The sequence below is a fragment of the Rhinolophus sinicus genome, linkage group LG06 (genome assembly GCF_036562045.2).
Source record: "Rhinolophus sinicus isolate RSC01 linkage group LG06, ASM3656204v1, whole genome shotgun sequence".
Lineage (NCBI taxonomy): Eukaryota > Metazoa > Chordata > Mammalia > Chiroptera > Rhinolophidae > Rhinolophus > Rhinolophus sinicus.
This window is the reverse complement of record NC_133756.1, coordinates 82,452,212-82,475,415: the sequence shown is the minus strand read 5'-3', so window position 1 is coordinate 82,475,415 and position 23,204 is coordinate 82,452,212. Positions and strand designations below refer to the sequence as shown.

General features: G+C 39.3%; 1 protein-coding gene across 14 annotated transcripts in view; it reads left to right on the top strand.

Annotated features, from left to right (window-relative positions):
• CEP164 (centrosomal protein 164) overlaps positions 1-23,204 on the top strand; it is a 90,787-nt gene that overhangs the window by 15,695 nt on the left and 51,888 nt on the right. For 13 of the 14 annotated variants that reach the window (XR_012497379.1, XM_074335426.1, XM_074335429.1 and 10 more), the window contains one exon: positions 22,334-22,538. Coding sequence is in view for 13 of the 14 variants with exons in the window: in XM_074335429.1 (XP_074191530.1) it covers positions 22,334-22,538 (205 nt within the window). In the remaining variant the exon portion in view is untranslated. Of the gene's footprint in view, positions 1-22,286; positions 22,539-23,204 lie in introns of all 14 variants that reach the window. The other variant, XM_074335427.1, reaches the window with a different exon arrangement.

Genomic DNA, 23,204 nt, shown 5'->3' with positions numbered 1-23,204 from the left:
ACCTCTACTATAATTGAATTGATGTTGTGACAATGGACATTTTTGCCTTATTTTTTAGGGAAAGCATTCAGCCTTTCACCATTAAGTACAATATTAGCTGTACATTTTTGTAAAAGTCCTTTGTCAGGATGAGGAAGTTACCTTCTATTTGTAGTTTGTTTAGAGTTTAAATTAGAAATGGATGTTGGATTTTATTAATTTTTTTTTCTGCATCTATTGACAGGCTCATAGGATTTTTCTGTTTTGGCCTGTTAACAATTATATTGATTGATTTTCAAATGTTAATCTGACTTAAATTTGTAGGATAAGTTCTCCCTTGTCATAATTATATATTATTTTATTTTCTAAAATTTTGTTAAGTATCTTTGTTACAAAATAATAGTTTGAAGGGAATGAGATAGAGTTTGGGTATTTTTTTATTACTGATTTCCAATTTTATTTATTCATTATGTTTATTCTTTATTACAAATTGAGACTTGTGACTCAATAAGTGATCCTATTTATGTAAATATTCAACGTGTGCTTGAAAAGAATGTCGTCTCTCCTTTTTGGATACAGGGTTCTATAAATGTCCTTTATATAAAGCATGCTAAATGTGTTTATATCTTTTTGTGTCTTCAGTCATTTTTGTCTGGTCTCACTCTTGAATGATAGTTTAGTTGAGTATAGAATTGTTTGTTGAATATGAACAGCTTTTTTACATTATTATGTATCCATTATCTTCTGACTTCTGGTTTAGCAAATAAGACATGTTTTCTTGGTCTCATTTGTTGTTCCTTTTAAGCAATCAGGTTTTTCCCCTCTGGTTGTTTTTATTATTTTGTTTTTAAATTTGGTGTTCTGTAATTTCACTACAGTGTATCTAAGTATGGATTTATTTTTAAATACCATATTCAGGATTTGGAGTGCTTTCTTACTCTGAGGACTCATGTCTCTCTTCAATTTTGGAAAATTCTCAAGTATTATCCCTTTACTTTTTGGAACTCTTACTAGAAATATATTGGACCTTCTTTTTATATCCGCTACGTCTCTTAACTTCTGTTTCATATTTTTAAAATCATTTTATCTTGCATGCTGCATTCTGGATAATTTCTTTGGTATGTTTTCCAATTTACCATTTATTTCTTTTCCTGTGTCAAATTTGCTGTTTAACCCATCTGTTTCTTAAAGAATTTAATGACTTCCATTCCTGCAAGTTTTGTTACGTTTTTTTCAATATGTCTGGGGTTTTCTTCTTTCTTTCTTTCTTTTTTTTTTCAGAGTTGTATTCTTTTATTATGGATTCTAGTTCTTTTATCCCTACAATAATTGTGAATATAGTTATTTTTAGTCTTTTTTAAAGAAAAGATTTTTTATTGAAATGTAGCTAATAAACAATATTATATTACTTTCAGATGTACATCATAATTATTCAGCAGTACCTACCTGTCACTATAGATTGTTATTACCACATTATTGATACTAGTCCCTATACTAAAAAAGTGATCACCATGATAAATCCAGCAACCATCTGACACCATACCACAATATTATTGACTGTATTTCCTATGCTGTATATTATATCCCCAAGACGTATTTGTTTTATACCTGGAACTTTGACTCTCTTATTCCCCTTTATCTTTTCCCCCTTTTTAAATTTTTCCATTACAGTTGATGGTCAGTATTATTTTATGTTTAGGTGTACAGCATAGGAGTTAGACATTTATATAATTTATGAAGTGATCTCTTTGACTAGTACCCACCTGGCACTATACATAGTTATTACCATATTATTGACTATATTCCCTATGCTTTACTTTACATCGTCATAACTATTTTGTATTTTCTTCACCTTTTTCACCCTGCCCCCAAGCCCCCTCCCATCTATCACACCGATAGATCTAGTAGCCATCTGACACCATGCATAGTGATTATAGTATTATTGACTATATTCCTTATGCTATACCCTACATCCCCATGGCTACTGTGTAACAATCAATTTGTGCTTCTTAATCCCTTCCCCCTTTTCACCCACCTTCAACCCCCCTCTCATCTGGCAACTGTCAAAATGTTCTCTGTATCTATGAGTTTGTTACTGTTTCATTTGTTTGTTTATTTTGTTCTTTAAATTCCACTTACAAGTGAAATCCTATGACATTTGTCTTTCACTGTCTGACTTATGACAGAACAATAACCTCTATGTTGTTGCAGGTGGCAAGATTTTGTTCCTTTTTAAGGCTGAGTAATATTCCATTGTATATATGTACCACCTCTTCTTTATCAATTCATCCATTCAGGGACACCCAGGTTGCCTTCATATCTTGGCAGTTGTAAATAATGCTGCAGTGAACATATGGATGAGCATGTCCCCTTGAAGTAGCTTTTGAGGTTTCTTTGGATAAATATCTAGAAGTGCTATTACTAGGTCCTTCTTTGTCTCTTGTTATAATCTTTAGTCTATTTTGTCTGGTATAAATATTGCTACTGCAGCTTTTTGTTTGTTTCCTTTTTCGTGAAATATCTTTTTCCATTGCTTTACTTTCGGTCTTTGTGTGTCTTTGGATCTGAAGTGAATCTCTTGTAGGTGGCATATGTAAGAGTCTTTTTTTCTTATCCATTCAGCAACCATCCCCCCGCCCCCATCTTTTTTTTTATTAGTTTCAGGTACACAAGACAAAGTAATACTTAGACGTTTATCATTTATATCCCTCACACTGTGTGAGCCCCCTCCCCCCATCCACTATCCCTCTGACATCGCACACAGCCATTACATTTCCACTGTCTTTATTCCTAATGCTGTACTCCGCTTCTTGTAACCATATACATACATATATACACGCACGCACACACACACACACACACATATATGTATGTATATATATAAAATTGTAGTTGACATTCATTATTGTTCAGCTTCACTTTCAGGTGTACCGTGCAGTGATCAGGCATCTACATCATCCCTGAGGTGGTCTCCCTAATGAGACAAGTGTCCATCGGATACCCTACAAAATCTTTACAACATTATTGATTACATTCCCCAAATTAATTTTCAAACCCCCATGACCATCTTCTGGTTACCGACTATTTTTCAAAACCTCTCACCTTCCCCTTATCCCCACCCCCCCGGCCCTCTAGCAACCCTCTGTTTTTCCTCCATGTTTCCAAAACCGTTTCTGATTAGTTCATTCACTTATTCTTTTCTTTAGATTCCGCATATAAGTGAGATCATATGGTATTTGTCTTTCTCTGTCTGACTTATTTCACTTAACATAATGTTCTCTAGGTCCATCCATGCTGTTGCAAATGGTAAGTTTTCTTTCTTCTTTATGGCGGCGTAATACTCCATTGTATAAATGTACCACAGTTTCTTAATCCAGTCATCTACTGACGGGCATTTCGGTTGTTTCCATGTCTTGGCTATTGTGTATAGTGCTGCAATAAACATACGAGTGCATAAAGATTTTTGAATTGGAGTTTTAGATTTCTCCGGATAGATACCTAGGAGTGGGATTGATGGATCATAAGGTAGTTCCATTTTCAGATTTTTGAGATACCTCCATACTGTTTTCCATAGTGGCTGCACCAATCTGCAATCCCACCAACAGTGCACAAGCGTTCCCGTTCCCTTTTCTCCACATCCTTGCCAGCACTTGTGGTTTGTTGATTTATTGATGGCAGCCATTTTGACTGGGGTGAGGTGGTATCTCATTGTGGTTTTTATTTGCATTTCTCTGATGGTTAGTGAGGTTGAGCATTTCTTCATATGTCTGTTTGCCATCTGTATGTCCTTTTTGGAAAAATGTCTCTTCATGTCCTCTGCCCATTTTTTAATTGAGTTGTTTGATTTTTTGGAGTTGAGTTGAGTGAGTTTTTATAAATTTGTGATATTAACCCCTTATCAGATATATCATTGGCAAATATCTTTTCCCATTCAGTAGGATCCCTTTTTGTTTTATTGATGGTTTCCTTTGCTGTGAAAAAAACTTTTTAGTTTGATGTAATCCCACATGTTTATTTTTTCTCTTACTTCCCTCATGCGAGGGGATATATCAGTAAAAATCTTACTCCGGGTAATGTCTGTGAAGTTTCTTCCTATATTTTCTTCTAGGAATTTTATGGTTTCAGATCTTACATTTAAGTCTTTAAGCCATTTTGAATTTATTTTTGTATATGGTGTAAGGAGGTGGTCCAGCTTCATCTTTTTGCATGTGTCTGTCCAGGTTTCCCAGCACCATTTATTGAATAGACAGTCTTTACCCCACCATACATTCTTGCTTCCATTATCATAGATTAAATGGCCATATAGGCATGGATTTATTTCTGGACTCTTTGTTCTGTTTCATTGATCTATGTGTCTGTTTTTATGCCAGTACCATGCTGTCTTGATTACTGTAGCCTTGTAGTATTAATTTGATGTCAGGTATTGTTATACCTCCCACTTTGTTCTTATTTCTCAAGGTTGCTGTGGCTGTCCAGGGTCTTTTATGGTCCCATATAAATTTTAGGATTATATGTTCTATTTCTGTGAAAAACGACATTGGTAGTTTGATAGGAATTGCGTTGAATATGTATATTGCCTTAGGCAGTATGGACATTTTAACTATATTAATTCTTCCTATTCATGAACATGGTATGTGTTTCCATCTATTTGTATCTTCTTTCATTTCTTTCTTCAGTGTCTTATAATTTTCTGAGTACAGATCTTTTACTTCTGTGGTTAAATTTATTCCCAGGTATTTTATAGTCTTTGGAGCAATTGTAAGTGGGATTGTTTTTTTAATGTCTCCTTCTGATGTTTTATTATTGGTATATACAAGTGCAACTGGTTTCTGAATATTAATTTTGTATCCTGCTACTTTACTAAATTCATCTATCAGCTCTAATAGTTTCTTGGTGGAGTCTTTAGGGTTCTCTCTATATAGTATCATATCATCTGCATATAATGACAATTTTACTTCCTCCTTGCTGATATGGATGCCTTTTATTTCTTTTTCTTGTCTGATTGCTGTGGCTAGAACTTCCAGCACTATGTTGAATAGAAGTGGAGAAAGTGGACAACCTTGCCTTGTTCCCAATCTTAAGGGGAATGGTTTTAGCTTTTCCCCATTGAGTATGATGTTAGCTGTGGGTTTATCATATATGGCCTTTATTATGTTGAGACATGATCCCTCTATTCCCACTTTCTTAAGGGTTTTTATCATAAATGGCTGCTGGATTTTATCAAATGCTTTTTCTGCATCTATTGATATGATCATGTGATTTTTATTTTTCATTTTGTTAATGTGGTGTATCACATTAATTGATTTGCGGATGTTGAACCACCCTTGCATACCAGGGATGAATCCCACTTGATCATGGTGTATGATCTTTTTAATGTATTGCTGAATTCTGTTCGCTAATATTTTGTTGAGGATTTTTGCATCTATATTCATTAGCGATATCGGCCTGTAGTTTTCTTTTTTTGTGGTGTCTTTGTCTGATTTTGGGATCAGGGTGATAGTGGCTTCGTAAAAAGTGTTTGGGAGTCTTCCCTCCTTCTGAATTTTTTGGAAGAGCTTGAGGAGAATAGGTGATAATTGTTTTTTGAAAGTTTTGTAAAATTCACCTGTAAAGCCATCTGGTCCAGGGCTTTTGTTTGTTGGGAGATTGTTGATTACTGATTCAGTTTCCCTGGTAGTAATCAGTCTATTTTGGTTTTCTGTTTCTTCTTGATTTAGCCTTGGAAGGTTGTAGGCCTCTAGAAATTTGTCCATTTCTTCCAGATTGTCAAATTTGTTGGTATATAGTTGCTCATGTAATTTCTTAAAATTTTTTGTATTTCTGCAGTGTCTGTTGTCACTTCTCTTTCATTTCTGATTTTATTAATTTGGGTCCTCTCTCTCTTTTTTTAAATGTGTCTGGCTAAAGGTTCGTCAATTTTGTTTATCTTCTCTAAGAACCAACTCTTGGATTCATTGATCTTTTGTATTGTTTTTCTGGTTTCTATTTCATTTATTTCGCTCTGATCTTTATCAACTCCTTCCTTGTACTCCCTTTGGACTTATTTTGTTGTTCTTTTTCCAGATGATCCCTTAAGTGTGAAGATAAACTGTTGATTAGTGATGTTTCTTGTTTCTTTAGGTAGGCCTGCAATGCTATGAATTTCCCTCTTAGGACTGCTTTCGCTGCATCCCATAGATTTTGGGTCATCGTGTTTTCATTTTCGTTTGTCTTGAGATATCTTTTGATTTCTTCCTTGATCTGCTGGTTGACCCATTCATTATTTAGTAACATGTTACTCAGCCTCCATGAAGTGGTGTGTCTTCCAGTTGTTTTCCTGCGGTTGATTTCTAACTTCATAGCACTATGGTCAGAGACGACAATTGGTATGATTTCAATTTTCTTAAATTTATCAAGACTCATTTTGTGGCCTAACATATGGTCTGTCTTGGAAAATGTTCCATGTGCTCTTGATAAGAACGTGTATTTTCCAGCTTTGGGGTGAAATGCTCTGAAAATATCGCTTAAATCCAAGTGGTCCAATATGTCATTTAAGGCTGTTGTTTCCATATTGATTTTCTGTCTGGAAGACCTGTCCTTTGTTGTCAGAGGTGTGTTGAAGTTCCCTACTATGATAGTGTTACTGTTAATCTCTGTCTTTATGTCAGTCAATATCTGTTTTATATATTTAGGTGCTCCTATGTTGGGTGCATAGATGTTTACTGGGATTATGTCCTCTTGTCGGATCGATCCCTTTATTATTATATAGTGCCCATCTTTGTCTTTTAATATGTTCTTCATTTTAAAGTCTATTTTGTCAGATATAAGTATTGCAACTCCAGCTTTTTTCTCATTTCCATTTGCATGAAATATCTTACTCCAACCCTTCACTTTCAGCCTGTGTGTGTCTTTTGATCTGAGGTGAGTCTCTTGTATACAGCATATACAAGGGTCTTGCTTTCTTATCCACTCAGCCACCCTATGTCTCTTGATTGGAGCATTTAATCCATTTACATTTAAAGTGATTATTGATAGGTACATAATTATTGCCATTTTTAAATTTGCAGTTCCAGATTGTTTTCATCTTTGTTCTATTTACAGAAGTCCTTTTAGTATTTCTTGCAATGCTCGCTTGGTGGTAATAAATTCCTTTAGCTTATTCTTTTCTGGGAAGCTCTTTATCTCTCCATCAACTTTAAATGATAGCCTTGCTGGATAAAGCAATCTAGGTTGTAGGCCTTTGTTTTCCATCACTTTGAGTGTCTCCTGCCACTGCCTCCTGGCCTTCAGTGTTTCTGTAGAAAAGTCATTTGATAGTCTTATAGGAGTTCCCTTGTATGTAACCCTCTGTCTTTCTCTTGCTGCTTAGGATTCTCTCTTTGTCTTTAACCTTTGCCATTTTAACTATAATGTGTGTTGGAGTGGGCCTGTTTGGATTTATCCTGGTTGGAACTCTCTGCACTTCCTGGACTTGTATGTTGGTTTCCTTCAGGTTAGGGAAGTTTCGGACATTATTACTTCAAATATGTTCTCAATTCCTTGCTTCCTCTCTTCACCTTCTGGTATTCCTATGATGCGCATGTTGTTGCACTTGATGTTATCCCATAGGTCTCTTAAACCATCTTCATTGTTTTTTATTCTTTTTTCTTTCTGTTGTTCTGTTTGGGTTATCTCTGCTAACTTGTCTTCTAAGTCGCTGATTTGATCCTCTGCTTCATCTAACCTGCTGTTAATTCCTTCAAGTGAGTTCTTTATTTCAGTAATTGTGTTCTTTATTTCTAACTGGTTGTTCATTATGATTTCTCTATCCTTCTTTATGTTGTCTCTAAGCTCCTTAAACTTTCTTATTATCAGTGTTCTGAACTCTGTCTCTGATAGGTTGGTTACCTCTGTTTCATTTGGTTCCATTTCTAGAGGTTTCTTCTGTTCTTTTATTTGGGACATGTTTTTTTGTTTCCCCTTTCTGGCTGACACTCTGTGTTTGCTTTGATGTATTAGGTAGATCCCTAGAGTTCTTAGTTCTTGCTGGGTTATCTTATGTAGTATGTGTCCTTTACATTTGACTTGTACTACTTGATTCTTCTCTGCATGTGCTCCAAAGGTGACTCTTGTGTTGTGTATAATGTCCTGTTAAAGAAGATCTTTAATTGCTTTTCGCTTGTGAGTAGGTGGGGTTAACTCCTTGGCTGACTAGTTGTGAGACTTGGCTCTGCCCACCGCACGGTGTTCTGCTGCGTGAGGGTTGACCTCTTAGATGAGGTTTGGCCTCTATGGGCTCTTGTGCCTGTAGAGAATTCCCTCTGGGTGTGTCACTTGTAGGTCAAACCCGGTAGTACTCTGGTTTGGTCTGGAGTTGGCCTCTGGGTATGTTGAATCTTGTGCCTCTTGAGCTGGGCCCTGGTAGGGCAATTTCAGAACAAAGCAAATCACCAAGCACAACAACGACAACAACAACAACAAAGAAAAAATCAAATACATTCACATGTAAAAACAACCAACAACCCCCACTCAACACAGGCAAAAATTCAAAGATATAAAGACAAAACAAAACAAAAAGCAGTGCCAGTCGTGGCTTAAGCCCACCAACTAATCTCCAGGTTGTCCTCTGCTGTACCAAAGAGTCCTCTGCATATTGTGCAGGCAGAGCTGGTCACCAGGTGCCCAGAGTGACGTTGGGACTGCAGATTTAGATGCTTGGGGCTGAGGGTTCTGGATGGTAGTTTTTACAAAGCCAGTGTAGTTTCTGCCCTTGCCTGCACATATGCGCACCGAGAGTAGCACCACCAGCCCTGTGTCCAGTTCTCCTGAGTCTTAGGGCACTTCTTCCGTGTGTGTGTGTGTGTGTGTGTGTGTGTGTGTGTGTGTGGCGGGCGGGAGATTTCTGAGCTGCTGAAAGCCCAGAGTTGCGTCTGCCGCTTACTGCTGATCCCTGGGAGTGCGTCTGCAGTTGTAATTGCCCTGCCCTAGGCAGGCCAGAAAGGGTGGGGGCTGGGGATGGAGGGGTCTTTTCTCTCTCAGTCCAGCCATGTCAAACTCTTCCCACAGGCCAGAAAAGGTGGTGGCTTGGGGTGGAGGAGTCTCTTCTCTCCTAGCCCAGCAAAAATCATACTCTTCCCAGCCTCTTCCCTGGGTCAGAGCTGCACACCAGTCTTCCTAGAGCCTGAGTACTAAGGCTCCTCTGTAATCTGACACAACTCCTCAGTTCAGGGGCCAGTTTAAGTCTCTGGAAGGGCGGTGGTAGGATTGGAAGAGATGGGGGAGGGACCCAGGTATGGAGTTTGTGTCCTTTGTCTGGCCTAGGGCCCAACTGGAGGTCTCACTGAGGTTATTGCCTCAAATGCTGGATATGCTGCCCCCTCGGTGGGAGAGATCAGCTGTGGGATGCAGGGAAAGAGCCCACCTCCTGGCTATTGTGTTCTCTGTTCCGTCCTGGGATCTCCTGCGTCTCTGCAGCTACAGATGCTGGCCACGTTTCCACAGCCAAAGGTGCGGGCCACGTCCCCACAGGCTCAGATGCCGGTTGCATTTCCACCGACGCAGATGCAGGCCGCGTCTCCACTCCGCTCCCTCTCCTCTTCCCCTGCTTGCCCAATTTGCCCACCTTCAATTAATCCTTGCACGAGTCTCTTAGCTGTTCTGCGTGATGAGCAGAGAGTCCTTTGATGGGTTATAGATGTCCCGTTTGTGATAAGATCCGGAGGAGGAACTCAAAAAATGCACCCCACTGCCGCCATGCCTATGACGTCACTGACCACCATCTTTTGATGGGAGCATTTAGTCCATTTACATTGAGAGTAATTGTTGATAGCTATGTAATTATTGTGATTTTATTATTTATGTTTTTTATCTTTTTTTTTTTCGTTTTAAGTCCCTCTAAGATTCCTTGTAATACTGGTTTGGTGTTGATGAACTCCTTTAGCTTTTTCTTGTCTATCCTTCAAGTCTAAATGATAGGATCCTCTTGATCTGTCCTTCAAGTCTAAATGATAGCTTTGCTGGATACCATAATCTTGGTTGTAGGTCCTTGTGTTTTCATCACATTGAATATTTTGTGCCAATCCCTTCTGGCCTATGAAGTTTCTGTTGAGAAATTAGCTGACAGTCTTATGGGAGTCCCTTGTAGGTAACTAACTGCTTTTCTCTAGCTCCTTTTAAGATCCTCTCTTTGTCTTTAACCTTTGGCATTTTAATTATGACGTTTCTTCATGTGCACTGTTTGGGTTCATCTTGTTTGGGACTCTGTGCTTTCTGGGCTTGAATATCCATTTCCTTCACCAGGTTAGGGAAGTTTTCTGTCATTTCCCCTTCAAATTGGTTTTCAATCCCTTGCTCTCTCACTTCTCTTTCTGGTACCCCTATGATGTGAATTTTGATATGTTTGATATTGTCCCAGGGACCCCTTAAACTGTCCTCATGTAAAAAATTTTTTTTTCTCTTTGCTGTTCTGATTGTGCGTTTTTGCCACCTCATCTTTTAGATTGCTGATTTGATCCTCTGCTTCATCTACTCTACTGTTGATTCCCTCTGATGTATTCTTCACTTCAGTTATTATATTCTTTATTTCTGACTGGTTTCTTTATTTCTTCCTGACTTTTTTCTTTATTTCTTATGTTTTCTATCTCCAGTTTCATGTTTCCCATCTCCTTATTGAAGTTCTTCCTGAGATCATTAACCATCCTGACAACCAGTATTTACTGTGTTTCCCCCAAAATAAGACCTAAACGGAAAATAAACCCTAGCATGATTTTTCAGTATGATATCCCCTGAACTTAAGCCATAATGTGTCTTTTGGAGCAAAATTTAATATAAGACCTTGTCTTATTTTCGGGAAAACACAGTAGAACTCTGCATCTGGTAGGTTGCTTGACTCCCTGTTTAGTTCTTTTTCTGGAGCTTTGTTCTGTCCTTTCATTTGGGACATGTTTCTCTGTCTCCCCATTTTGGCTGCCTCCCTGTGTTTGTTTCTGTGTATTAGGTAGAGCTGCTATCCCTCCCAATCTTAATAGAGTGGCCTTAGGTAGTAGGTGTCCTGTGGGACCCAGTGGTGCAGTCGCACTGGTCACCAGAGCCGGGTGCTCCAGATGTGTCCCTTGTATGGGTTGTGTGTGCCCTTCTGTTGTAGTTCAGCCTTGATGGCTGTTTGCACATCAGTGGCAGAAATTTACCCTCTGGCTGATTGGTTGTGAGGACTGGCTGTGACTACAGTGGAGGAGCTGTGGTGCAGGGGCTGATGCTACAGAGCAGGGTTCACTTTGTGGGAGTCTGGTGCCTGCCCAGTCTGCCCTTTAGGTGTGTCATGCGTGGAGGAAGCCTACTGATGCTCCAGCTCCTTTTGAAGCTGGCCACTGGCACACCATTCCCAGTGCCAGCCTGAGGGGGACCTGCTGAAGGCCCAGTTCTGACGCAAAGCAATCTGCAGATGGCCACCGCCTGCACTGTGCTTGGAAGTACCTCCAGACACCAACCCATGAACCAAGGCTGGCTGCCGCTAGTGCTGGGCTTAGGGCTGGTCAGCCAGAGGCATGGGACACACTCAAGCTAGATGCTGCTTTTCTGGGTTCCGTGAATCTTTGAGAGACCCTAGGAAAGTCTGCAGCATGAGCCAAGGCAGGTAGGTTGTACGAAAAAGCCACTGGAAGCTGCTTGGGTGTGTCTGAAAGTTAGGCGGGATGGGGGTCTCAGAACAGAGGCATTAGACACGCTCGTGGAGATTCAGATATGGCAGACAAGGAGGGCTCAACAAAGAAGCAATGGGTTCGGTGGTGTCATAAAAATTGTGGCATGAGGTGAGGCTCTTGAAATCTCCCCTGGAATTTACAACAAATTGGCCTATAACTCCACAAAGGACTTCCTGCACAGCAGACAGGCAAGACTAAGAGTCACATTACAGAAATAACCTAAAGGTGGGCAAATTGCACGAGAAGGGGAGGAGGGAAGGGAGAAGTGCGGAGACTCGGCGCAGACCTAGCTCAGTGCTCTGAGCTACCTGCATTCCGGAACTACTGCAGCTGTGGGAGAGGGACGAACTCCGACTGCTAGGGCTCTGCTTATGGCCTACAGGGCTGAGGGGACAGCATGTAACACGGCTGAACCCAACGCTCATGGCAGAGACCTCGGAGCAAAGACTAGGGAAGGAAGGCTGAAAATGGTGGTTTAAGCCCTCACTACCAAGCAGAGAATGGAAGCCTTAGGCACTGAGACTAGCCACCCCCTCCTTACCCTGCCAGAGCTCACCCCGCCCCCACCTGCCCAGTGCTAGAAGCGGAACAGTAGCAGTGTCAGGTCAAAAGAACAGAATATTTGCAGTTCTGAGAACTGTGGTCCACAGATACAGACGCACAGCCCAACTAGTTCTAGCAAAGGGGTGGGAGCTGTGGAAGCAGGTGGTCGCTGCCTGTGGTGGTGGTCACTGCCATTGGTTTGGGGCACCTCTCACAACTCACCCTGCCCCTGTCCCCACCTATCTGAGCAGATCCCTGCAGGAGTCAACAGAGCTGCCAAAACACACGGGCTCTAAATCTGGTGCAGGAAGAGCTTTGGAGCTTCAAAAGCTCTCCACATCCCCCCACAGGGGCGATGCCCTATGACCCAGGTGAACTGTTCACAGAGTGGAAGCCTGCCTTCCAGGAAATCCCCCCATTGTGTGAGAAGCTGGAAGAGTACAGAGAAAACATAACACTACAGTGTGAGAGAATAAAAGGCTGCAATTGGAGAGAAAATAAAACATTCTACCAAAACCTACTGGAAAACAAAAGAAAGACCTCTTTCTATCAACCTGTTGCAGAACCCACTCCTGTAGAGTTTTAGGAAGAGAAATAATAAATCATTAATAGCCATGAATAACCAAGGTGACAAGATAGCTCAGAACGAAAATGAAAGGTCTCGAGAATATGAACTTAAAGATATGGTAATACGTGACTTAAATGACAGAGAATTCAAGGTTGCAGTTCTGAAAAAACTCAATGAGGGCCGGCCTGGTGGATCAGGCTCCTAATGCCAAAGGCTGTCGGTTCGATTCACACATGGGCCAGTGAGCTGCGCCCTCTACAGCTAAGATTGTGAACAACAGCTCTCCCTGGAGCTGGGCTGCAGTGAGCAGCCGGAGGTTGGCGTGAGCTGCTGTGAGTTGCTGCGGGCTACTGTGTACCACCATGAATGAGTGGCCAGCGGCCAGCGTGAGTGGCTGGCAGCCGTCGAGAGCTGCCATGAGCGGCTGACCAATGACTGGCAACTGACTGCCTCAGCCGAGGGGAGCACAAGGCTCATAATACCAGCACGGGGCAGGGAGCTGTCCTACACACCTAGACCGAGAAACCGGCTTGAACTGGAAGGGGGGAAAAGCGCAAGAAAGGAGGGGGAAATAAAAAAAACTCAGTGAGATGCAAAAAAACACAGACAGGCAGTTTAATGAACTCAGAAACACAATTAAAGAACAAAATGAACATTTTACCAAAGAGATTGAAATTTTAAAAAAGAACCAAATAGAATTTCTGGAGATTAAGAACTCAGTAAAAGAAATGAAGAATGAAATAGCCAGCTTAGGTAGTAGAGTTGACCAGATGGAGGAAAGAAGCAGTGACATTGAAGATGGAAATCTGGAAATGACACAGATGGAAGAAGAGAGAGACTTGAGACTTAAAAGAAATGAAAAAACTCTACAAGAACTTTCTGACTCCATCAGAAAGAGCAATATAAGCATAATGGGCATACCAGAAGGAGAAGAAAGAGAGAAGGGGACAGAGAGTGTATTCAAACAAATAGTGAAAAAGAACTTCCCAAACTTGTGGACAGAACTGGATCCTTGAATCCAAGAAGCAAATAGAACACCTAATTACCTCAATCCCAACAGGCCTTCTCCACGACACATTGTATTGAAGCTGTCTAAAATCAACGACAAAGAAAGAATCCTCAAGGCAGCCAGGGAAAAGAAGACGGTAACCTACAAAGGAAAGCCCATTAGATTATCATCAGATTTCTCAGCAGAAACTCTACAAGCCAGGAGGAAGTGCAATCAAATATTCAGAGTATTGAAAGAGAGAAATTATGAGCCAGGAATAGATGGAGCCAGCAAAGATATCCCTTAGATATGAAGGAGGAATAAAGACCTTTCCAGACATACAGAAACTGAGGGAATTTTCTAACACATGACCTGCACTACAAGAAATACTGAAGGAAACTGTTCGACCAGCATAAATAGAGATAATTTGTGACAACCAAAACATGAAAGGTGGGAGACTAAAGGTCTGAACTGGAATATGGGAATAGAGAAAGTAAGCATGCCTTAAAAAATGGAATACTCTAAATATGAAACTTTCTTTTACATAAACTTAATGGTAACCACTCAGAAAAATCCAGAACTGAAATATATAACGTAATAAAAGAAGAAACAGAGGGAAACATCATAGAATACACCACACAGAAATAATAGACAACAACAAAAAGGCAAAGAAACAATGGAGACACAGTCTTACCAGAAAACCAAAGATAGAATGATAGGAAATCCTCACATATCAATAATCACCCTAAATGTAAATGCACTGAATTCACCAATAAAAAGGCACAGAGCAGCAGATTGGATCAAAAAACAAAACCCAACCATATGCTGCCTTCAAGAGGTATATCTCAGCTATAAGGACAAACGTAGACTCAAAATGAAATGGTGGAAATTGACACTCCAAGCAAATGGTACCCAGAGAAAATCAGGTGTAGCCATAATGATATCAGATGAAACAGACTTCAAGGTGGAAAAGGTAACAAGAGACTAAGATGCACATTTCATAATGGTAAAGGGGACTATACAACAAGAAGACATAACAGTCATCAATATTTATGCCCCCAATCAGGGAGCACTGAAGTATACAAAGCAACTACTAACAGAAGTAAAGGGAGAAATTGACCAAAACACAATTATAGTAGGGGACCTAAATACATCATTGACAGCTATGGATGGATCATCCAAACAGAAAATAAATAACGAAATAGTAGCCCTAAATGACACATTAGATGAAATGGACATAATTGACATTTATAGACCACTTCATCCTAAAACAACAGACTATACATTCTTTTCTAGTATACACGGAACATTCTCAAGGATAGACCATATATTGGGACATAAAACTAGCCTCAAAATATTTAAGAAGATTGAAATCATACCAAGCATATTCTCTGATCACATAGCTTTGAAATTGGATATCAACTGCAAAAAGAAAGGAGGAATAACCACAAATATGTGGAGATTAAACAACATACTTTTGAAAAACGACTGGGGCAAAGAAGAAAGAAGAGAACAAAAGATACATAGAAACAAATGAGAATGAAAATATATCCTGTCAAAATTTGGGGAATGCAGCAAAAGCAGTTTTAAGAGGGAAATTTATATCATTGCAGGCCTATCTCAAGAAACAAAAAAATCCCAGATAAATAACCTCACATTACACCTTACAGAACTAGGAAAAGAAGTACAAATGAAAACCCAAGGTCAGCAGAAGAAAAGAAACAATAAAAATCAGAGCAGAACTAAATGAAATAGAGAACAAAAAGACAGCATAAAAAATTAATTTGACAGAGCTGGTTCTTTGAAAAGTTTAATAAAATTGACAAACCCTTGGCTGTATTCAGTAAGATAAAAAGAGAAAAGATACTAATAAACAAAATCAGAAATGAAAGAGGGGAAGTTATCATGGATGCCACAGAAATGCAAAGAATACTCTGAAGGACTATTTGCCACCAAATTCAATAACCTAGAAGAAATGGACAAGTTCTTAGAAACATATAGCCTTTCTAGGCTGAATCATGAAGAATTGGAAAATCTAAATAGACCGAGCACCAGTAAGATAATTGAATCAGTCATCCGAAACCTTCCCAAAAGCAAAAGTCCGGGACCAGATGGCTTCACTAGTGAATTCTACAAACTAAGATTTAAAGGACAACAACTTGACTTGGAAAAAAAAAGGCCTGGAAGTACACACTGTTCCCCAATAAAGTCCTGTTCCCCAATAAAATACATATATAAAATAATTCAGTGAGAATTCCTCTGCAATTCGTTTCAACAAGTGTTTATTCAGTGTCTGTTTTTTTTTAAAAAGGAAACATAGGTACTAAACTTATGGACCTTGGGTTCAAAGAGCATTTTATGAATTTGACTCCAAAGGCAAGGGAAGTAAAAGCTAAAATAAATGAATGGGACTATATCAAACTTAAAAGCTTCTGCACAGCAAATGAAACCATCGACAAAATAAAGAGGCAAACAACTGAATGGGAGAAGATTTTTGCAAACAACGCCTCTGATAAGGGGCTAATATCCAAAATATACAAGGAACTCATACAACTCAACAACAAAAAATCAAACAAACCCAATTGAAAAATGGACAGAGGACCTGAAGAGACATTTCTCCAAAGAGGACATATAAATGGCAAATAGACATATGAAAAAATGCTCAACATCACTAATCACCAGAGAAATTCAAATGAAAACCACAATGAGATATCACCTCACCCCAGTTAGAATGGCTATCATCCACAAGACAAATAGTAAGTGTTGGAGAGGCTGTGGAGAAAAAGGAACCCTCATACACTGTTGGTGGGAATGCAGACTGGTGCATCCGCTATGGAAGGCAGTGTGGGGCTTCCTCGAAAAATTAAGAATAGACTTACCATATGACTCAGCAATCCCTCTCCTGGGTATCTTCTGCAAAAATCTGAAAACATTTATCCATAAAGACATGTGTGCTCCAGTGTTCATTGCAGCTTTATTTACACTGTCCAAGACATGGAAATAATCTAAATGTCCTTCAATAGATGAATGGATAAAGAAGTTGTGGTATATACACAATCGAATACTATTCGGCAGTAAGGAAAGATGAAATAGGACCATTTGTGACAACATGGATGGATCCTGAGATTATAAAGCTAAGTGAAATAAATCAGACAGAAAAATTAGAGAACCATATGATTTCACTGATATGTGGTATATAAAACTAAAAACAACAAAAGTAAAAGACAAACAAATGAAGAAACAAAAACTCAGACATAGATAATAGTTTAGTGGTTACCAGAGGGTAAGGGTGGAGGAGGGCTCTAGAAGAGGGTAAACGGGGTCTGATATGGTGATGGAAAGAGAACTGACTCTGGGTGGTGAACACACAATGTGAAATATAATGTATTACAGAATTGTACACCTGAAATCTATAACTTTCCTAACTGTTGTCACCCCAATAAACTTTAATGAAAAAAAATAATTCAAGAAAAATCTCTCAGAGCTGAAAGACATAAGTTTCTAAATTAAGAAGTACACACCAGGTCCCAGAAGAGGAAGCAAAATAGCTCCACAACAAAGCATATCATTACAATAATCTAGAACTTGTAACAGAGAAAAGATTCTACAAACTTCAGAAGAGAAAAATAACCAAAACATAGGTTTTATGTAAGAAGTCAGAAGATGATGAAGCAAAGTCTGCAAATTTCTGAAGTAAAATGTTTGAAACCTATAATTTAAACTCAGCTAACTATCAATTAAGTAAGAAGATAAAATGAAGAGCTTTCCACTTCTGCAAGTAGATAGGTAAAGGAACAGGATAATGGGTAAAGGCAGAACTTGGCATGACAGATATGTCACTGGTCCAGTTTGGAGCCGCTCAAAAGTTCCAGAGAGATTCCTTTGGAAAAATGAAATTGAATATATTGGAAGAGTTGGCACTGAATTATTGACAGGTCTGTAGAAAACTAAACAAATGGGATAAGAAGGCAAGAGTCAACTTTAGGGAAAACAAAAAGATGTAACAAAAATAAAAAGTAATAATAATTGTATACTGCATGATACAGCATGCATTGTCATAGTGAACTCTGAATCATGAGCTAAACAAATTACAATTTAATTATATTGGGAGAATGGAGAAGGTGAATTGTGTGCTGGAGATAGGTGGGTAAAAGAAGGCAAAGTCCTTGTATTCCATGTGTAAAGCAAATACGTCCAAAAAGTTTTATAAAAAGCAAGATAAATGTTACGTGCAAATACATAAGTGAATGTGAAAAGAAGCAGGTGCATGTTGCAAGTAGATGCTTCTGGAGAGTGGGATGGGGAACTGCTATGTTTTTTAATCAGCCATGGAGAATTATTTCTAATGTATATATTTGTACTCTATGCATCTGTAGATTAAACAAAAATAAAAGCTAAGTTGGGAAAAAAAATACTCCAAAAAACAATGGATTCTGCCAGCTCCTCCTTCTGGGAGAAAGTTACCCCTCCAGCCCTTGACCTTAAGTCAGACAACTCAGTTACTCCCATATATCCCTGATGCCTCTGCAGCTGCTGCTCCAGTGCTGGAGCTCAGAGCCAGTGATTCTGTCAGTAAGTCCATGTGTGGGCCCTTTAAGAGGAGCGCCTGGGACTCCAGCCACTCTCCGTGTCACTCAGCCACAATCTCCACTGGTTTTCACAACCAGAAATCATGGGGACTTCTCTCCCTGGCACTGGAACCCTGGGCTGGGGAGCCCCTTGTGGTGCTGAGACCGCTTCCTCCTTCAGGGCGGACCTCTGCATCTGAGATATCCCTCCTGATTTTTAATGGTCTCACATGGGTTTGAGAATAGCCAGTTCTGCATCTCTGCCCCTCCTACCAGTCTTGAGGTGGCTTCTTCTGCATGTCCTTAGTTGTAGTGCTTCTGTTCAGCAAGATTTTTAGGCGATTCTCAAAGATGGTTGTTCTATAGTTTAGGTAATTTTGATGTGGCTGTGAGAGAATGTAAGCACAGCATTTACCTGCTCTGCCATCTTGATTCTCTAGCTTTTAGTCTCTTTTGATTGTTCTACTATGCCAAGATATTTGGTGTTCTAATTCTTCGCTTCATTGTGTCACTAATTATCCCTCGTGGTGACCTGTTTCCTTATGTGGTTTGTAATTATTTATTGTGAATTTTGTCAGTTAATCTTGCATAGAGGTTGTTTCTGTGAGTGTCTCATTCCTAGGTTGTTGAGTGGCTTTATAATGACTTCTGCGAAGGATTTTTCTGTGGTGTAGGACTAAGTTTTTATATTAATTTCCTGACTTGGTATTTCCTTACCACATTTTGGCCTCTATATCTACATGTGCCTTGGAGTTTTCAATTTTCCATAAAATTTTATTTTGCCTGCCTAGAACCTGGAGTGGGTGACATGCTTCCTTGTTATTTCCATGGGCCTTTAGGTTCTTTTATTTACAGAAGTAGCATTCTTAAGGGCCCCAGATACAAGAGTCTCCAGTTTCCAAATTCATAGAGGCCTAAGGCCACATTTTATGTCTGTAAATTGGCATTAAAGACCCAAATTCTCAGGGCCTATCTAGGTCAGATATCAGCTTTGGCCTATCAGTTCATGCACTTATTAGTCAGGTTTCACATTTTATTTCTGTTTCTGGCATGTGAGAATTTCTCTTTCTGTCTGTCTATGTTGAAACATTTTTTGTCTTATTATTTTGCTGTTGTGATTGTTGTTATAATTAATGCAGTATCTGTGTTGGCATGGAGTGAAGGGAGGTCAGATGTTTTCTTCAGTTAAGTATGTTGCCCGAAGTTTTGTATGTGTTTCTTTAGAAAAAAATTTCTAGAATTTGAATGGATATGTTAGAAGATGTGCAGAATTTAAATATTGTTACTTAATATCAAATTTTTTTCCCCTAAAGTTTAACAGTTCCACCAACAGCACATGTAATTGTTCATTTAAAAAATATTATCAATTAATAAATTGTCAATCCAAAACAAAAAAATTAATCCAAAAAATTGTCAGTTTAAGGGCAAGAAATTATACCCGGTTGTTTTAATTTGCATTTCCCGAAATGTTCATAGAGTTGAGTTAGTTGGCTGTCTGTTGGCTGTTGGTTTATCTTTTGCGATTTGTTTGTTTATATCCTTTGCCTTTTTGTCATGTTGCTGTGTTTTTATGTTTGTTAAGGAGGTGAAACTCTTTGATTTTTCTGTGTGTTAATCTTATACTGCTATTTCTACTATTTTCTCCTAGTTTCTTGTCTTTTAATTTTCTTTATGCTTTCTTACACACTGAAGAAGGAGGCAAAAATATCCATTGTAATCACTTCTATTCAATTATATTAGAGGTTCTAGTCAGTGCATAAGTTACAAAATTTTTTGTAAGGGTTTTTTCTGGTAAAATATACATAACAAAATGTACTGTTTTAACCATTTTTAGATACACAGTTCAATGGCCTTAAGTACGTTCACAGTGTTATACAACCGTCACTAACACCCATCTCTAGAACTTCTTTTTATCTACCTAAGCTGAAACTCTGTACCCATTAAACAGTAGCTCCCCATTATCCCCAGCTCCTGGAACCTCTCATCTACTTTCTGTCTCTATTAATTTGCTATTCTGGGTACTTTATATAAGTGGACTCATACAACATTAGTCCTTTTGTGATTAGCTTATTTTATTTAGCATAATGTCTGCAAGGTTCATCCATGTTATAGCATGTGTCAGAATTTAATTCCTTTTTAAGACTGAATAATATTCCAGTGTATGTATACACTATATTTTGTTTATCCATTTATTTGTTGATAGGTAATTGGGTGTTTTCACCTTTGGCTAGTATGAAGAATGCTGTTATAAACATTGTCATTAAAACCCAAGTTCCCAGGGCCTATATACAAATATCTGTTTGAATCCTGCTTTCAGTTCTTTTGGATATATACCCAGAAGTTGAATTGCTGGGTCATATGGTAATTCTATTTTTAATTTTTATTTTATTTTACTTTTTAAAGATTTTGTTGGGGAAGGAGAACAGGACTTTATTGGGGAACAGTGTGTACTTCCAGGACTTTTTTTTCCCAAGTTAAGTTGTTGTCCTTTCAATCTTAGTTCACCTTCAAGTTGTTGTCCTTTCAGTCTTAGTTGTGGAGGGCGCAACTCAGCTCCTGGTCCAGTTGCCATTGCTAGTTGCAGGGGGCACAGCGCACCATCCCTTGCGGGAGTCGAACCGGCAACCTTGTGGTTGAGAGGACGTGCTCCAACCAACTGAGTCATCTGGGAGCTCAGTGGCAGCTCAGCTCAAGGTGCCATGTTCAATCTTTAGTTGCAGGGGGCGCTGCCCACCATCCCTTGCAGGACTCGAGGAATTGAACTGGCAACCTTGTGGTTGAGAGCCCACTGGCCCATGTGGGGATCGAACCGGCAGCCTTTGGAGTTAGGAGCATGGAGCTCTAACCGCCTGAGCCACTGGGCTGGCCCTCTATTTTTAATTTTTTGAGGAACTGCTATAGTGTTTTTCACGGTGGCTGCACCATTTGGCCTTCCCACCAGCAGTACACAAGGGTTCCAATTTCTCCACATCTTTGCCAACACTTGTTAATTTTCCTCTTGCTTTTTGATAATAGCCATGCCAATGGGTATGAAGGGACATTTCATTGTGCTTTTAATTTTCATTTTCTTAATGTTTAGTGTTGTTGAGCGTCTTGTCATGTGCTTATTGGCCATTTGTATACCTTATTTTTATCTTTTACCCCTGATATTTGTCCTGTTTACTTCTGTGTATTTTCTTTATTTGAATTGAGATTGAGTTTGTCAGGTTTGATAAGGAGTCTGATTGAGATTATATTGGGATTGTATTGGATTTATATATTAATTTGAGCATTATTGGCATGCTTACAGACTTGAGTCTTTCTATTCAGGAACATGGACTCTCTCTCTAATTGTTTTTTTATTTTTTATTTTTCCTGATTTTCAGTAAAGGTTTTATAAAACTTTTGCACTTCGGATTTATTTTGGGGTATTATATATTTTGTATTGCTATTGTGCATGTTTTCCCCCCCATTAGCTGTCTTAATGGATTATTGATAATGGCAGACAGGATTAATGATTTATTTTGGACTTGGGAAACACAGGTTCTTGAAACCCACCTTCTACAGTATTTTCTTCTATTGTTGATCCCCACTAGCTTGGATGGTCGCCTCTTAAGAGTTTGGACTCTTTTGTAAAAAGAGCTTTCACAATGTGTCTTTCTTTCTCAGACTATTTATAAAAATGTTAAGCAATGGCTATCCTAGAATTTATCTCCAAGATACCACAGTTGTACTTATCCATCTAAAACCAAGTTTATTTCTACACTAGTCTAGCATGAATTCCCAAGAACCCCAATGTCTCCATGTAGAGAAGTCCCTAGGTATCCTGATCCTTTGTTCCTATCTGAGTTAACTCCCTTCTTCTTGGCCAAATGGTACCCTTCAATTTGGTGTTAATCCTTTCCTCTCTTCCCCTCTCCTCCCATCTTCTCTCTCCCTCTTCCCCCGAATTCCTCTTTCTCCTTTGCCTTCTCGCCATTTGTCTTCCTTTTTTTCCTGAGTAGCTTTGGACCTGAGCAGGGACTAACTTCTGACCTCTGCTCATCCCCAGCCAGGACATCACAGGTGAGATTTACTATTTCAACTTTGCCAACGGGCAGTCCATGTGGGACCACCCATGTGATGAACACTATCGGAACTTGGTGATCCAAGAGCGAGGGAAGCTGTCAACTTCTGGGGCCATTAAGAAGAAAGACAAGAAAAAGAAAAAGGAAAAGAAAGACAAGAAGGACAAAGAGACCTCCAAAAGTCCTCTGGTGAGTGAGTCAGCGGATGCCAGCTGCCAGAGAGGCCAGGGCTGCAACCTGAGGGGATATTGGGAATCTCGCTGTTTATAGCTGGGAGGTTTAGAACAACTACCATAACGTAATTTCTTGATATACATCATCTGAATAAGCCTATCTTATGGCAAATTTTCCTTTCAGTTTCTAGAAGTTACTATTTCTAAACAATTCCTGCCCCCCCTTTGGGAAGCTTACGTTGCATAACAGGATTAGTGAGACAGAGCGCCCTGTATAGGATGCTAGTTTAAGAAGTGATGCATCTGCCCCTCTGGAGAGTAGGGGACAGGGAACACTTGGTGGAGGCCACAGAGCCTAGATGAGCGGAGTGACTTTTCTCTTTTTTCAGTCAGTCCTTCCTAGTGTGGGTTCGTTATTTGTCTCAGTGGTGTGAATTCCTACATGGGAGATCTAGCCATAATTCAGCTGTGAGGACACCAGTGCCTTCAAGATCCCAAAAGAAACGCTTTGGGCTTTACCCACTCCCATGGATTGTTTTTGTTGCCAGTGTCCTTAGTGGTGGGTAATTGAATTTTGATTGCAGCATGATCACCTTCGTCTCAGGTAGCTTTTTTGCTCAGAGCTCTTTTCCGTTGTTGTTTTATTTGTCCCTTCAGTATGTTGTACTTAGGAGGCAGAGTT